This window comes from Melospiza melodia, chromosome 3, assembly GCF_035770615.1.
Source record: "Melospiza melodia melodia isolate bMelMel2 chromosome 3, bMelMel2.pri, whole genome shotgun sequence".
In the NCBI taxonomy this organism is placed as follows: Eukaryota; Metazoa; Chordata; class Aves; order Passeriformes; family Passerellidae; genus Melospiza; species Melospiza melodia.
This window is the reverse complement of record NC_086196.1, coordinates 17,357,056-17,372,498: the sequence shown is the minus strand read 5'-3', so window position 1 is coordinate 17,372,498 and position 15,443 is coordinate 17,357,056. Positions and strand designations below refer to the sequence as shown.

The 15,443-nt window shown below is 47.9% G+C and overlaps 1 protein-coding gene across 1 annotated transcript; it reads left to right on the top strand.

Moving 5' to 3' along the window:
• Window positions 1-7,251: 7,251 nt before the first annotated feature.
• Window positions 7,252-14,626, top strand: OSR1 (odd-skipped related transcription factor 1). Its single transcript, XM_063150884.1, has 3 exons — window positions 7,252-7,546; window positions 12,886-13,578; window positions 14,122-14,626. Exons 2-3 carry the CDS (start codon window positions 12,932-12,934, stop codon window positions 14,255-14,257), a joined length of 783 nt encoding a protein of 260 aa, XP_063006954.1. The 5' UTR covers window positions 7,252-7,546; window positions 12,886-12,931; the 3' UTR covers window positions 14,258-14,626.
• The last annotated feature ends 817 nt before the right edge of the window (window positions 14,627-15,443 follow it).

The following is a 15,443-nucleotide window of genomic DNA, read 5'->3' as shown; positions in this document are numbered from 1 at the left end:
CAATGAGCTTACAGCCAAGGGAAGGGCAGCAGAGCTGGGACCAGCAGCCATGGACTAGACATGGGGAAGGTGACCCCAGTGCATGAACCTCTCAGTCCTGTTGTGAATTTCCATCATTTTACAGGACATGAAGTACTGGCAGTTTCAAATATTTGCTGAAAGAGTGAAGGACCCAAACATGTTTTTAAAGTTGACTCCCATTGGGTACCGAGCCAGGTTCTGCCCTCCCTGGATCTCTTTCCAAGGTTCAGGTTCAGGATATTTAAAACACCACCCACATTTCTGAGCTGTAGGCTGTGATTCTACAGACCTGGCCCAGCAGTTCTGCCCCTGGAGCATGTCCAAGACTGCGGAGTGGGTTTGCACAAGATCTTCCCATTCTTCAGCGCCTCTTCTCCCAGTTTGCAGTGCCAGACAGGCGTGGCAGCTGCTGTGTCACAGGCATGGAAAGCTCACAGCTCTTGACAGATTGCTAGAGCTCTGTGGCACAAGGGATGGTCCATTCACTCCTCATACCTCTGACATGGATTGAAAGTTCCTTTGGGCTCCAGTGTCCAGTCTGTTGGCATGAGGAGATGGGAGTATTGGCAATTCACTGAACTCAGAGCCTTGCTTCATTACATACCTGTGCAGTGGACAAAGCCAAAACAAGATCCCAAATAATTAGGATGTAAATTGTGGAGCCCTGTCAATTTATATTGCTGTATCTAGTCCTGCTAATCCCAAAGGAGATGCTGAACTGCTGCCATGATATGTTGCTATAATTAAACTAGGAGAAGCTTTTCTAACCACTTCTGGTGCAGAAAATGTTTAATTTTTTTCATTTGTAACAAGCTTGTTGTCACATGAGTGTATGATCTATAAACTACTGCAGATCTGTACTTCATTAAGTTCTGAAGATAAAGCCTGATAAAAATGTAGAAATAGAAAAGACTTGTACTCATCCCCTAACTTTCAGGCTATGAATTAAGATACCTTAAACAAGAACCATTGGGTCTGTGTATGCACCAGCATACGGTCAATGAAAAAAAAAAAAAAAAAAAAAGGAAAGGTTTCTATAAAATGATCTCAACAGGAAGTTCCCTGCTTCCAGGAAGTGCTGGATCCACTGGAGGTCACTAGCTCAGTGGCACTGTGATGAAATCACTCCATGGAAGATAAATCTTGTGGAATCCAGTCCTGTGATTCCAGTCCTGTGATTGACAGACCATGGCATGTAAATCTTATCTTTATTCACTGGACGTTATGGAGTCCTCTTTTAAGTGTTAACAATAGTATATAAGCCTTATCAAGTTCCATAGATTAAAAAAAATTAAAAGTATAAAGGTCATTGATATTTCTTGATTCAATATAGATGTCCTCCTGCTTCCATTGTTCATCCTGTACACCTGTCTGTGTTAGTATCTCTCTGTACCTACAAATACATACAAAGGTTCTTCCCTTTTCCAGTGTATATGTATTTATATGCATGCACATGTAACTCTTATTTCATATGTATCTTTTGATACTACCTAGAAGTAACTCTTTGAATCCCGAGAGATTGCTCTTGGTGATCCTTTTTCGTAGCCAAACCAGAGCTGGATGGGTTAGAGGATACCCCTACTGGGTTTCCAGGCTAGCAGAAATGTATATTTTATAGCAGTGGAGAAAGGATTTCCCTTTAAAACATGTGGCATAGGCATAATCCACAGCAAAATGATGTGATGTCCAGGCTTCACTGGCATTCCATTTCAGTGTCCCAATTCACACTGGTCTTTGTCTCACAGGCCCCTTTGGAACTCATGTCACCAAAGCCTCCAGTTCCTCTGGGATCATTAAATCCTTACTCAATTTCCAGCAGATACGGGAATTGTATGTGAGCAAATGCAATGTACACAAATCATTCCAGCCACCCTTGTATTAAATGAACTTTTTTAAGAAGCTGGTTTTGACCTGATAGAACATAATGGTTTCAAGGGAACCATATAGCCATTACAATCAATCATATAAATGAATACTTAGGGACACCTAAATCCAAAGATTGTCTGCTGTACATATACTTGCTTAGAGGAGGCTGAAGGATAGACCCCTCAAATCTGCAATGAAAACATCTGTACTTTTACAAAATTTTCCTTAAAAATGAGCATATACAAAAGTCTTTCTCAGATTTCAAAATGATCAGTTCATTTTGAATCAAAGTGACCCCCAGCATCAAATTACATTTTGGATGTATTGCTAATAAATTATTAGTTTAGAAAAGCAAAGGAATTCAGAATGATAAAGAGTATTTTATACGACCAGTTCTGATTGCAGACCCTGGTTTCTCTATTACCTGATGGTTTTTCATGTGTTATTAATTACTGTGTACTGTGCTCCTTTAACAACTATGGCAGATACTGTAAAGCTGAGGAAAAGCAAGTGATATAAAATACAAAAATGTTCTGCAAACCCCGCTTTTGCTTCCTTTTGTTGCTCTCTCGCAATGTAAAAACAGATAAATGGTTTCCTCTTTCAAATACAACAAAAAGAAATGACTCCTGGGAGGAGCCCTAGGATGCCAAGTTTGAGCCTGGATTGAATTTTTATGACCACTGTAAAAACTCCTGAAAATAGGAAATTATAATGGAAATGCTGACTCTCACTGCACCAGTGTGAGCAGCACCACCACGGCATTATTGGTGATCTAAAGGGGCTGGAAGTTGAAGTGGAATCATTTACACAACCCACTTCACACCGCTTTGCAAACAAGGGGTGCGTGGGGCGGGAAACTTGCGGTGGGGGGGATCTTGCGCTTAATTAGTTGCTTGCAAAATCCATTGTGATTCTTGAAGAAGACAAATCCCCTCTCGCTCTGTTCCGTGCCCTGGGTTTCCTTTCCTGCTCCGCAGCAGTTGCGGGCGGAGGGCGGGGGGGCAGCCGGGACCTGCGCGCCCGCGGATCTCTGCCCCGCCGCAGTGACTCCCCAGAGAAGGGCGGTAACACATTAAAGCGCCGGGTCACAGCTCAGCATCGCAATCAAGCAAGAACGATTTCTCCCTTGTTAACATAATGGAGCTGTTCCAAAGTTTGGCTTTTATTTTCAGGGACCCCTAGAAGTTTGGGGAAAAAAACAAACAAAAAACAAACAAACAAAAAAAAAAAAAAAACCAAAAAAAAAAAAAAAACCCACAAAATTCCAAAGCTAGCAGAACAGCGCTATATCCATCTCTGCGCCGATTTTCTTTCTGAGGGATGGAGGCGGCAGCTGCTATTTGAACAGCGTTTACTCGCACCGCGGGAGCAGTTTCCACCCGCGTTGTTTGCCGCTATTCTTCCCTTTCTTGTCATTAGCAGCTATTAAAATACTAAGGCTACAAGGAACCCGAGGAGAGAGCTGTGTTCGGGAGGGAGCGGGGGGTCAGTTTGGGAAAGGGGGTGCGGGAGCGCCCGCGCTGCCTGCGGGCCCTGCCCGGCGCCCTCCGCCGCCCGCAGCTCCCGGCCCCGCTCCGCGCTCGGCCCCCGGAGCCCGTGGCCTTCCCTGCCCCTTCCTGACGCTCCCTTTTCAGCTCAGTCCCGGCCGTCCCAGGGAGGGCAGAGTCCACACGCTCTAATCCTTCACCGCGACCATCAACAAAATCGAAGGAAGAGGAGAAACCAGGCAAAGCCAAGAAAAGCAGAATACATATATACACATACACATGTATTTGTATCCCGGGTGCCACAGATAGCGGGGCGTTACACCTTGCCCGGGGAGGAGTGAGGGCAATGCTGAGTGCACTTGTGCCTGCTCTCCCCTGCGCGTCTGCCGCCGGGGCTGCTCCATCCTCCCGGTGAAGCTCCGCAACCTCCGCCGAGCGCTGCCGGCTGCTCGGTCCTGCTCCCGCTTCCTTTCCCCGGGAGCGCCGGGAGCTGCAGGGCTGCCGAGCGGAGGCGGCTTTGCCCAGCCATCCCCCACCCTCCGCCTCCACGCTCGCCAGGCTCCGGGGGCGATGGAGCCCTGGACTCGCCGAGCGCACGAACCTCCCCCTGCTCCGCCGCAGCGCTGCTCCCCCAGCCCCAGCGGCGGATGATGCTTCGCGACTAGCACAGTTGTTTCTGCTCAGTAAAAGAATTTTAAGGGACTAGCGCAGTTCCCCGGTGGGCAGAAAGTCCCACGGAAGCAAAAAGGAGTTTTATCCTGCCCATGGTTATGGGATGGGGCAGGGAATCGTTTTGCTTGCAAAGGTTAAGTGGGTGAAGTTGGGTATTCCAGCAGCAGCAGGGAAGAGGAACATCAGTCCGGCTGTGTAACCCTCTCCCAGGGCGTGTGTAGGTGCATCCAGGGATGACCGGCATCCAGAGGAGCGTGAACCAGAGGAGGCGCGATCCCCAGAGCCCTTGAACCCAGAACTCCTTAGAGAGGAGGTGACAAACGCAACAGGCTCCCCACGGGAGCGGTGGAGAAATGCCCTCAGATGTTCTCCCCGTGCCCCCCGAGTCTGCTCCGCAAGTGTCGCTGAGCCGCTCGCCCCGGTTCGGGCACCGGCAGCGGCACCGACGGCACCGGGGCGAGGCGGCAGCGCCCGACGGCGGCTCCGGCGCTGCGGGAGCGCAGCGGAACGACAGTCCCGGTGTGCCGCGTCCGGGATGCTGCTCCCCGAAAACGGGCTGCGTGGAACTGGGGGCCTTTGACCTGCAGATACGTGGGACAGGATAGGGACGGGGATGATGATTTTGGGAAGGGGATACAGGTGGGAAACAGAAAGGGGGGCTCCGGTCTCCCCAGTCATCCCACAGGTTTGTCTTGCAACGAATTGGGTTTCGCTGTCACGTCTAAATCCTACAAACGTGGCTAGCTTTGGGAGCAGATGCCTTCACTTTTCACAATTCTGTTGAAGTCGTAACATTCCTAATCGACAGCAGATCTTAGCTGCGGAAAAGCGCAGCATATTCCCTGCGTGTCAGAGTGGTTTTGTTCCCCGTTCCCCGTATTAGGTTCCCCACCGCTGTAAGTTAACATAATGCAAATTAGCAAGGGACATCATAAAAATCCATTCGAGAATAAAGGTTTTGGAACAACATACGCTTCATAACTTAAACGCCATATATTTAAAACAAATACACTTAACAAGACAGTTAACCTGAAACTTCACTTCTATCGCCAGTGGGTTGACAAGTCCAAATATTTTTATTTTTTAGAAAATACGTAAATATTAGACGACACATTATCCAGGCAGCTTTCAGCTCCAACTTCCAGGAATATTCTAGAACAGAATGATTTGTCAACGATCTGCTTTGATTATAAACTACTTTCGCGTGGGAATAATTTTTTTTGTGTCTTCCTCCCCCGTAGGCAATGAGATCATTTACTGCCACGCATTTCGATGTTTAAGTATTTATTTCAGAATGATGGGGTTTGTACCTGGAAGAGCATGGTTTTTATTTTTTTTTTTCCTCAAAGGCAGCACGTGCAGGTATCGTAGCTGGGTTTGTGTTTACCGTCTCAGCTAACCCGCTATTTCTCTAAAGAGAATTGCGACTTTTGTTTTATTAGTGCATGCACCCACCCTCAGCTATAATAAGATTTTTCCTATGTGAAAAGATTCATCTCCAGTTAGAAGAGCTTATCTGCGGTCTGTGTCTTGGTCTGGAAACACTTGGGAATCTTACATTTGTATTCAGAAAACTGGACTTAAAAACTGGGGGTTTTTTTAGTAGGTTTTTGGTTTTTTGGGAGGGAGATTGAGTGTGTGAGGGTTATGATAAAGAAAGAGAGAAAATAACAACACGAAAAGCGAGAGAACTGAGGAAGAACTGGGAACGTCTTTGCTTCCCCTCTGCCTCATAAAAATGCCACTCGTTTACAAAAAAAAGGAAGGAAAATCTCTTCGCCTGGCTGGAGCAGAGTGCTATGTTGGACCACAAATTGTTCATAAAAATTGAGAGGATTTGGGGTTGAAACGGCAGGGCTAGGCTTGCTCCGCCACGCTACTGTCATGCCCATGAGCACTTATTCTGCAGGATGATAACGTAGTGTTTTCTTGTTGCTGTTTTATTGATTTTGGCTTTATTTGTTTGCTTGTTTTTCCTTCGGAGATGGTGAAAAAAAGAAAAAGGTGTAATAACAGGAGTGTCATGAACAATAAAAAGACACACGCGTGTCCCCGAGCACGGTACCGTGTTATCCTGACGGATCTGTCTTCGCTCGCGTGTTATATTACCCTGGCTTCTCGGGACAATGTAATATACCCAAGCAATTTTCTCCCCTTCCCGGATCTAAAGGAGTGTGAATGGATGGATGAATAGAAAAACAAATAACCGAGGAGATTACGGCCTCAGATTATTATAAAGCACGTTTAACCTTTTTCTTTCGAGGGTTATTTTGCTTTTCCTGTGTCGCCCGGGCAGTCGTCCCCGGATGCAAGCAAAGCTTTGCGGCTCCCCATCCACGGGGACCCCGCGGAGTTTCGCACGCCGTGGATCCCCTCCGGGGAGCGGGGAGAGACCCTCCCGATCCGTGGGAGGAAGGGCAGGAGGAAGGCACCCAGGTCAGGGGCGCTGGGGCGGAAAGTGGGGGTCAGGAGGGATGCCGGGACGGGCGGAGGAAGCGTCCTCCCGGGGATGGACCCCTCACAGGTAAGCGGCTCCCGGGATCCTCTCTGAGGACCTTCTCAGAGAGGCAGAGCAACTTGCGATCCCTAAATCCCTCCAGCGGGAGCAGATCCCTCCCTCCATCCTCCTCCCCACTTTTTCAGCCTTCCTGCCTTTGTCCCCCTCCCGCCCTCTGGGCAGGTCCCGGTGGGTCCTGTCCCGCGGCTCTGCCCGGCGGGGAGGGGGCGCGGCGCGGCTCGGCGCGGCTCGGCGCGGCTCGCAGCCCTGAGGGGCAGAGCGGAGCGGCGGGGCCGGATCGGCGCAGGCAGCGCTGCCGCTCAGCGGCGCCGGGAGAGCGTCCCGAACCCGCGGAGCTGCGCGGGGAGCCTGCGGGGATCCCCCGGGAGGACGCTCCGGCGGGGAGGGGCCCCGGGGAGATGCTCCGGGAGAGGCTGCGGGAGCGGGGAGGGGGGAGCGAGGAGAGGTTTGCGGGCTGCGAGCCCCGGCCGCTGCGCCTCCCGGAGAAGCGGCTGAAAAGTTGGCTCTTCCCAGGCAGGAACTTTGCGGCCGCGTGCGCATGCCCGGAGTGCGGTGGGAGGCTGAGGGGGGAGCGGGGCGGGGGGGTTGAAATAAGGAGGAGGCAGGAGCGAAGGGATCGGTTCAGTCTGAGCGCGGCCGCTCCCGGGCGCGTTCGCACTCCAGCGCACGCAGCCGGCGCCGGGAGCGGGAGCAGGGAGAGCACCTCCGGCCGCGCCGGCCGGAGCACCTGGACACCTGGCCCCGCTCGGATCTGCCTGTACCCGCTGGAGGAGCAGTGGGGTGGGTGGGGTGAGCTGTGCCCCCCAGGGCCAGCACAGACACTGACCTAGCCCAACCTCCGTTTTTCTTTTTTTTTTTTTTTTTTTTTTTTTCTTTTTTTTTTCCCCCCCTATTTTTTTCCATTATTTTATTTTACCAGCTCAAATTTAGCCCAGGATCTTTTAACTGCTGCCAGCGGTGGAGCACAGATCGGGATTAGGTAAATAAAAAGAACAACTCATTCTGTTTGGTTTTGTTTTGCCAAGCCTCGGGGGTTGGGGATATCGATTGAAACACTTCCTTTACTTCGCCTCCTTTCTTTCTTTGCCCCCATCCCCTCCCACAAGCCGCTGGATGGTGCAGAAGCGTGGATATTGTGGTTCACGTGAGGAGGACTGCTCTCTTTGGGGCGGGCGGAGGGCTGGGGTAAGCCTTCACATGGGTCTCGGATATTTTGATGCTATTTTAAGATTTGTCCTCCCCTTTCAAAGTTGTGTCTCCCCCCTTGCGGAGAAGCAGTGTTTCAAACCCGAGCTAAAAATGACACATACGAGCAAAACAGAAGCCTGCATGTCCTTTACGGCCTTGAACTTCTAGCTTTTCTCCTTTCTATTATTGGCATGTCTTTCCACTTCTTTCTCTTCTTTCTTTATTTCAGAGAGGTTTATTCTTTTCTTTTTCTTCTTTTCTTGCAACTCCAGTGTTTTAGGATCAGAAAAGCCTTCTCTCTTTCTTCCCAAGACCATAACAGGAATGAGCCTGGTGTTTATATTTGTCTGATCGAAACAAGTTCAGCGCAAGAGAGACTAAGCTTCTCTCGAGGCCGAGCCTATAAAGTGTCAGTGCAAAGCCAAGGATTAGAGTACGGTTGTTATAGTTGGCTTTTGGCAGGGAAACTATAAAAACAGAGCATTTTGGAGATTATTGTAGCGCCGCAGGAATTGTTCGATAAATCGCGAGCCAGGCAGGAGGGCCCCGGACAGGTGCACCGTGGGTCCAGTTCAGTGAGTCCGGAGTGAGCTGGGACAGAGGCCCGAGCTCACGGCAGCGCTGGGCCCGGGCTGCGGCTCAGGGCAGAGCCCGCTGCGGGAGCGGGAGCGGGAGCGCGCCGGGGATGCTCGGCCGTGCCCCGGCGCTGGCACCGCAAAGCCTCGCCCCTGCCCGCGCCGTGAGCGCTGTGGCCGTGGGAAGCGAGGAGGGCAGGGGCAAGGAATCCTCCCTGCGGCCGGCAGAGAGGAAGGACGATGTATTCCCGTGCAGCGGAGGCAGCGGGTATTTCTCTAGGGAGAAAGAGAGGGCGAATGTTGTGCTGGGGGCCCTTCAACACCCGAGGGGATTGCAAAGGCACACGCACAGTACCCCCAAACCCGCCCAAGAACCGGTGCGGGCAGAAGGTGAGGAGCTGCCCCTGCGGCCGCGCCACCCACGCCCGCCGCGCTCCCGCCGCGGCCCCGCAGCCGCTGCTCCCCCGGGGCCGAGCTCGGCATCTCCGCTGCTCTGCATAGAAGGAGCGCTGCCCCGGGCCGTGCGGCCAGCGACGGGGCACTCGCCCCCCGCCTATTCTTTATTATTATTATTATTATTATTATTATTATTATTATTATTATTATTAGTGTTATTATTTGAGAAACTAAAGCCCATCTCGCTCACCCGCGCTCGCAGTGGTGGTCTGGGGAGACTTGTCAACACCGATTTCGTGATAAAATGTGAATGATGATTTTATAAGGATTGAGCGGAGATATCCAAGGCGCACGCTGACTGAGTCCTTCCAGTCCTCATTAATGTTAGTAATTAACTCTTTCACGCTCAATTAGCCCCAAATAAACCTGCTTTAATAGATTCTGCACACTTCATTAATACTTTGAATAAATCTGTGTTGAACAATGCATTTTATTCCTCAAGAGCACCACGCTCGAAAAATGCGGAGGGAAAGGGCAGTTTTATTCCCTTTCCACTTAGTTTCCCAAACACAGATAACTTACAAGCTCCATTTCTCGGCTTTAACTTTAGGAAGGGAAACTTTCTTCCCCTCAAAGGAGACAAAATAAATAACCGACCTGGTGGCAAAATGCTGCACACCAGTGCGTGCAGCCGAAAGGACAGGGCTACCAGACTTGAAAAAATTCAGCAAAACTGGGGAACATTTTTTTTTACGGAAGAACCTGATTGCTGTAGTTTGTCGCAAGAAGGCATCGTTTTATGTCCGCTACTTTGTCATGTTTGTAAAAATAAGCAACGTTCTCAGGGTAATTTACCTTCTCCATTCTTCCATGTGGAACTAATTAGCAAACCTCATTATTTATGAGTCAGGTATTTAATGTAACAAATATCCCTTTCAAAGGATACATCGGAAATTGATAATTCAATGTAGAAAGGAAAAATACCGACTAGTCACAAGATTACTTAAAAATCCATTTAATTTCTCCTCTTGCTGTGCTACCAGGAGAAAACCGGGTCTATTTTTTTTTTCTGGCGTATAGAGGAGGTAGAATTTAATCAGGAAGGTTAAGATTGAAATGGTTTTAAAACAGTGGCAACTGGACAATAGCATTACCGTATCTTCACTCAGGGCAAAGGGTAAGAAAGCTGGAGACAGATGTAGACTTTCAAGTTTATGATCCTATTTTGCAGGGTAAATTTATCTTGGCGTGAGTGGGTTTTGTTTCAGTCAGAACACAAGTATTTTGTTCTTAATTACTCACCGAGCTACTTTGTGTTAAAAAAGAAAACGCCGTACAGTTTTATTGCAATGGGGGGATTCAAGCAGAGAAGTCGCGGGGTCTTCTTCTGTAAAAAAAAGAGAAAAAAAAGAAGACCCGATAACGATCTGTTTACATGAAGCAGAATTAAAGGTGGAGGTGACACCGAAATCAAAGAAACGTTGATCTCTCTGCGGGCAAGTGGGAGACCAGAGAGCTACTACACTGTGAGACACATTGGCTTTGATGTCCCGAAGCGAGGGACTTTGTGAAATAGCCTGCTCTTCATCCATATTTTCGACTATCCCGGTCGTACAGAGCAAAAGTGTAGCTTACATTTCTGGAAAAGTGCCAAAAAACTTGTAGTAACATGAACAGTCTGCTCCTGCCTCCTCTTTCCTTCTTATTTTCTCCTCCTCTCTCTTTTTCTTTTTTTTTTTTCCCTTGTCGTCTTTTGCTTTTTCATCCTTTTTAGGATTTTTTTTTTAATTTAACAGAACTTTTCTAGCAAGAACCAAAAAACTGCGGGTGTAAGGGATGCTATTATGACCTGACTGCATTTCTCCTTGGTTTGTGCCTTGTTCTTTATTGGGAAAATATAAAGCGAATTTTTAAAATATTTTCAAGCGAGAATTTACCCATATTGACGTAGTAGATTTCTGCTTATATATTCCATATTAAGTGTTTGCTAAGAATACAAAGAAAGAAAGAGGGATAAACATCATTTGCAGTAGCTGGTTTCATATTTGAGAGATCTAGAGCTATCTAGACAGAGAAATGGACGTGGAGCCATTGTGAAGGACAGAAACAGACATTTTCAGGTACCCAGATGAGAGGACAAGAGTGTTTTCTGTGCACTTTGTTCTTGGGGTCACCAGCTGAGGCATTTGTGCTGTGATGTGGACATGCTTAGTGTATAGGCAGCACTAACTAAATAAAAGTATATCCCCAGTAGAGCAACAAAACAGTCTGGTTGGTTCAACAGCCTTAAATAGTTTAGGAAAAAAAAAAAAAAAAAACAAAAAAATCCCCAAGCACAAAAACTCCCACCAAAACAAAACAAAACAAAAAAACCCAATCCCCAAAAAAATAGAAATAGGGAAAAAAAGAGGAAAGGGAGGAGACTAGAGAATATAATGTGTGCATTTTTCCATCAGTCACTATCAGAAATGTATCCAATTGAAAACCAAAAAATGTCACAATCTCTTATTCTGGGTCATTGCAGTGGAATTCCTCTAAGGTTTGAGTCTCTCTTCCTGCTGCTGATTTATGTAAAGCAGAGTGAAAGGTGGGCCTGGAGTATAGAGCTGCTCAGAGTAAGCTTCTCCCTCTCACACCCTCCCAGCCACAGCTCCTCTTTCCAGGCAACAGCACACATATAAATCAGATTTGTTTCCCTGGTCTTTAGACCTCTTCCACCAGCAGTTTCCACACCCCCAGACTTCCAGCTCAGAGGGACAATTCCTGCTCTGCTGTACTTTGCTGCCTCTTTCTCCAAAGGACCTTCACTCTTCACATGGGGATGAACTCTAATCTGAATACTGCGAGGACCCTGTGGGGATCTCGTGGGGGAACCTGCCGAGGTTCAGCAGGAACCCAGTCGGGATCTTACAAAGATCCTGTTGTGTGGATCCTGTGGGAATACTGCAGCCAACATGTGGGGACTCTGGCAGCAAATAGCCCCACTGAAGACAAATCCCAGAGCTCACTGAGGGGAAAGTGAGTATAAGTTAAGGGCTGTGGAGTAAGGAGGAGGCTCTATGGGCTGAAGGGATATGATTCTTCCAAAAGCCATGGGTGCTCTCTCACCCACAAAGGGAGGAAGCTGTGTCCCCACCAACAACCCTCGGGAGGCATCCACTGCCAAATGGTTGACAGCAGCCAGGGCTGAATTTTCAGACTGGGCCAGATGTGCCTGAATGCTGCTGCCTTGTAGCATTTTCCCCTCCGTCTTGTGGGGTGGGACATGTAGGGATCTGGCCCACAAGAGAGGCTAGGGGCTTGGCAGGACCCTGACACCCAGACCAAAGTGGTGGCACCCAGCCCAGGGAAGGGCTGAGGCCCTGCAGCTGCTGGTCTGGATGCCCCATGGGAAGGGTCTCGCCAGTCCTCGTCTTTTAGCCTTTTGAAGAGCTCTAATTAAGCAATTGCTTAGATTAGGAAGTGGGTTTGAAGCCAGGCACTTCTCCCTGGGAAGAGCAAATGGCATTTCAGGTTTGTCATGAAATTCAGCATTTTCCTCTTTCTTTTTGCAGTACACAAGAGGGAGGACTTTGGCAGGGATCTTCCCCATAATGTTTTTTCACCAAAATTATTTTATTTTTCTGAAAGAGGGAGAGCATGTAGTTCTTCATCACCTCAGAGTCTTGGCTGAGGCCAAACCACAGGGAGCTGAGTGACCCAGGAGCAGGAAGCTCCTCACCCTTCCCTGTGTCACCTCAAGAGCCAGGGCTAAATGCAGCTTCTCTGGACAGATGTAGCGGGCAGTATCTCACTATTTTCTAAAAGCTGAGGTCACCTAGGAAGGGATTATAAATTACTGGGAAATGACTGAGATTTTTGGGCCAAAAATGGCATCTCGGCTGTCCCCGTGTACAAGATCATTGGAAGTCTGCACAGCAGGGGATGCTGCTGGGAAGTGAATGATTGTGGATGCAGTGCAACATTTGTGCGCAAGAGAGAGATGGGGAGAGGGAGAATCTGGGGATGCACTAACAGCAAAGACCTGGCAAGGCCTCTAAATCCAAGTCAACCTCTTCCTTTGGCTTTGGAGAGAGGTATTGATTAGGGGCAAGGTAAGGCGCTTTGATTTTAATATAAATCTACTTCTTCCTCTTCCCCTCCCATCTTTATTTTCCAGATATTTTCCTCCTCTATTCGGAAGATCCTCCTCCTGAGCGGCCACCATGGGAAGTAAAACCCTGCCGGCGCCAGTGCCCATCCATCCTTCCCTGCAGCTCACCAACTACTCCTTCCTGCAAGCATTCAACGGGCTGCCCGCCGTGCCCTCCGACCACCTCTCCAACCTCTACGGCTTCAGTGCCCTGCACGCCGTGCACCTGCACCAGTGGACTCTGGGCTACCCGGCCATGCATCTGCCCCGCTCCTCCTTCTCCAAAGTGCCCGGCGTCTCCAGCCTGGTGGATGCACGGTTCCAGCTGCCCACCTTCCCGCTCTTCCCACATGTCATCCAGCCCAAGCAAGAGGCTGCCAACATGACCCTCAAAGCCAAACCCCGCTTTGACTTTGCCAACTTAGCCGTGGCTGCCACGCAAGAGGACCACTCTAAACTGGGACAGGCAGACAGTCAGGGCTCACCAGCAGGGCTGGGGTCTTTGCTTGAGGTGACTAAACTCTCTCCAGAAAAGAAACCCACGCGGGGAAGGTTACCGTCCAAAACCAAGAAGGAGTTTGTGTGTAAATTCTGTGGCAGGCACTTCACCAAGTCCTACAACCTTTTGATCCATGAAAGAACCCACACCGACGAACGGCCCTACACATGTGATATTTGTCACAAGGCTTTCAGAAGACAGGATCACCTGAGGGATCACAGGTAACTATTTTTCTTTTCCTGTTCTTTTTCCCTTGTGTATTTGTACTCTCCCAGTTACCAATCCACACTCAAGATTTTTATAAGAGAGGTTAAGTACCCATCCAACCAAGAGTGTTCCCTCTAGTTTTTCCTCTGCCCACTGTTGGTGGAAGAGCCCAGGTAACTCACAGTGGAAGACATACCTCACTCACTCCAGAAAGACAACTTTCACAACCTCCTTTTTACTTCTACAGATGTTTTCACCCTCCATTTGCATCATGTGTCCTCTGCCTCTATGATCACTCAGAAGTGTCATGAAGACACACAGTCTGGTGACCCCAAAGTAAAAGAGAAGTTCTTTATCCCTAAGAAGGGCACCCCATAACCCTCTGATGGGGCCCTCTCTTGCACGCATACATACCAACACTTGCCCAAGAACCACGCTCCAGCACTCTCAGTCTCAGCAGTAGGTGTAAGAAATGTTCAGCCCATTCTCCCTCAGGTGGCTTGCTGCTGAGTTTAGGCCAGTTATTTCTGACATGTCAATTGTTTTTCTCTCTCTAGATATATCCATTCTAAAGAAAAGCCTTTTAAGTGTCAAGAATGCGGGAAAGGATTTTGCCAGTCCAGAACACTAGCGGTCCACAAGACACTGCACACGCAAGTAAAGGAACTGAAACCTGCCAAACTTAAGTGTTGAATCTCCATCTTCTATGAACTTTTCCTCCCCTTCAGACTTTACACCAAAACTAGAGCAGAAACAAAACTTTCAGGATGGGAGCACTGGACTTTGTGCTTTGCTTTTGTTTCTACTTTAAAAAGGGCAAAATCTGCGCCCCTTCAATTCCCTGTCCAAGCAGTTAACTTCCTAAGTCGTGGGTGAAAAGATTATTTTGAGTTTAAAATATACGTGAATGATACAGAGAGTGCTAGCTAACTTGTGTGGCTTTGATAAACTTTATGCCAAAAGGTGGTGCTCACGTGTTGGACAGGAATCTCTTTAAAACCAAACAAAACCCCACAAGACACCCCCGACCAACCCTGTCCCCACCCAAAAAAAAACCCAAAATCAACGAAAATCGTAGCTTCCAAAAGTATTACTTAAGAAAATCCAAACTCTTATTTTATACTTTTTTTTTTGACTGTATAAAGCTTCTTATTTTTACACTTCAGGAAATACAAAGAATTCCAGAAGACAATTAAGAACTGAAACGGTGGTTTCTCATCACAGTACCATTAAGACAAGAAGAGGGGCAACTTGCAAATCTCATTTGCTAGTTTGTTTTCAGAAAAGAAGAAAATTAATGTTTGGAAATGACCTAAGTCTCTCAAGTGGGGAGTTCTATCATGCGTTAGAAAATGCATCCAGATCTCAGACCCACGCATTCCTGGTGTTGGGACAAATCAGTGTTCATGGGACATGGAGAACTTTTTTATTACCTTGTGGTCTAATGTGCTGTGAGGAAGTTTGTAACTTCTGGACTTATTTAAAACACCCAGAGGAAAGAAAGATGGCAATACGTCAAACTGACGGTATGCACAACGTGGTTTTAGTGGTACTTAAAGTCTTCGTGTGTCCTGGTGTGAGAGAACAAATCTCAACTTGAGAGCGTATTTTTTTAAATGCTGGCTTTCTGAACAGTGTATTCAAATTAAGAGACATTCCAATAAGTTCTGTTTATTAAAAAAAAAAAAAGTTGTATGGCTGTTTGGCACTTTATGCTGATTATTGGTAATTGACATTTATCACTGGATTGTGTGTGGTTTTTAAGTATTAAAATAAATTGTTATTTTACAGGCAAGTCTGCATGGAATACATATGTGTTTGTTTTGTTTCTGATCTCTTCCCTGGTAAACCCTCTGTGTCAATATTCAGAACGTATTAT

What these genes read in the sequence shown, in the direction of transcription:
- OSR1 (XM_063150884.1), top strand. Translation starts at nt 12,932, where the DNA reads ATGGGAAGTAAAACCCTGCCGGCGCCAGTGCCCATCCATCCTTCCCTG. An exon ending in GATCACCTGAGGGATCACAG is followed by an intron (nt 13,579 to 14,121) that starts GTAACTATTTTT and finishes TTCTCTCTCTAG; the next exon opens with ATATATCCATTCTAAAGAAA.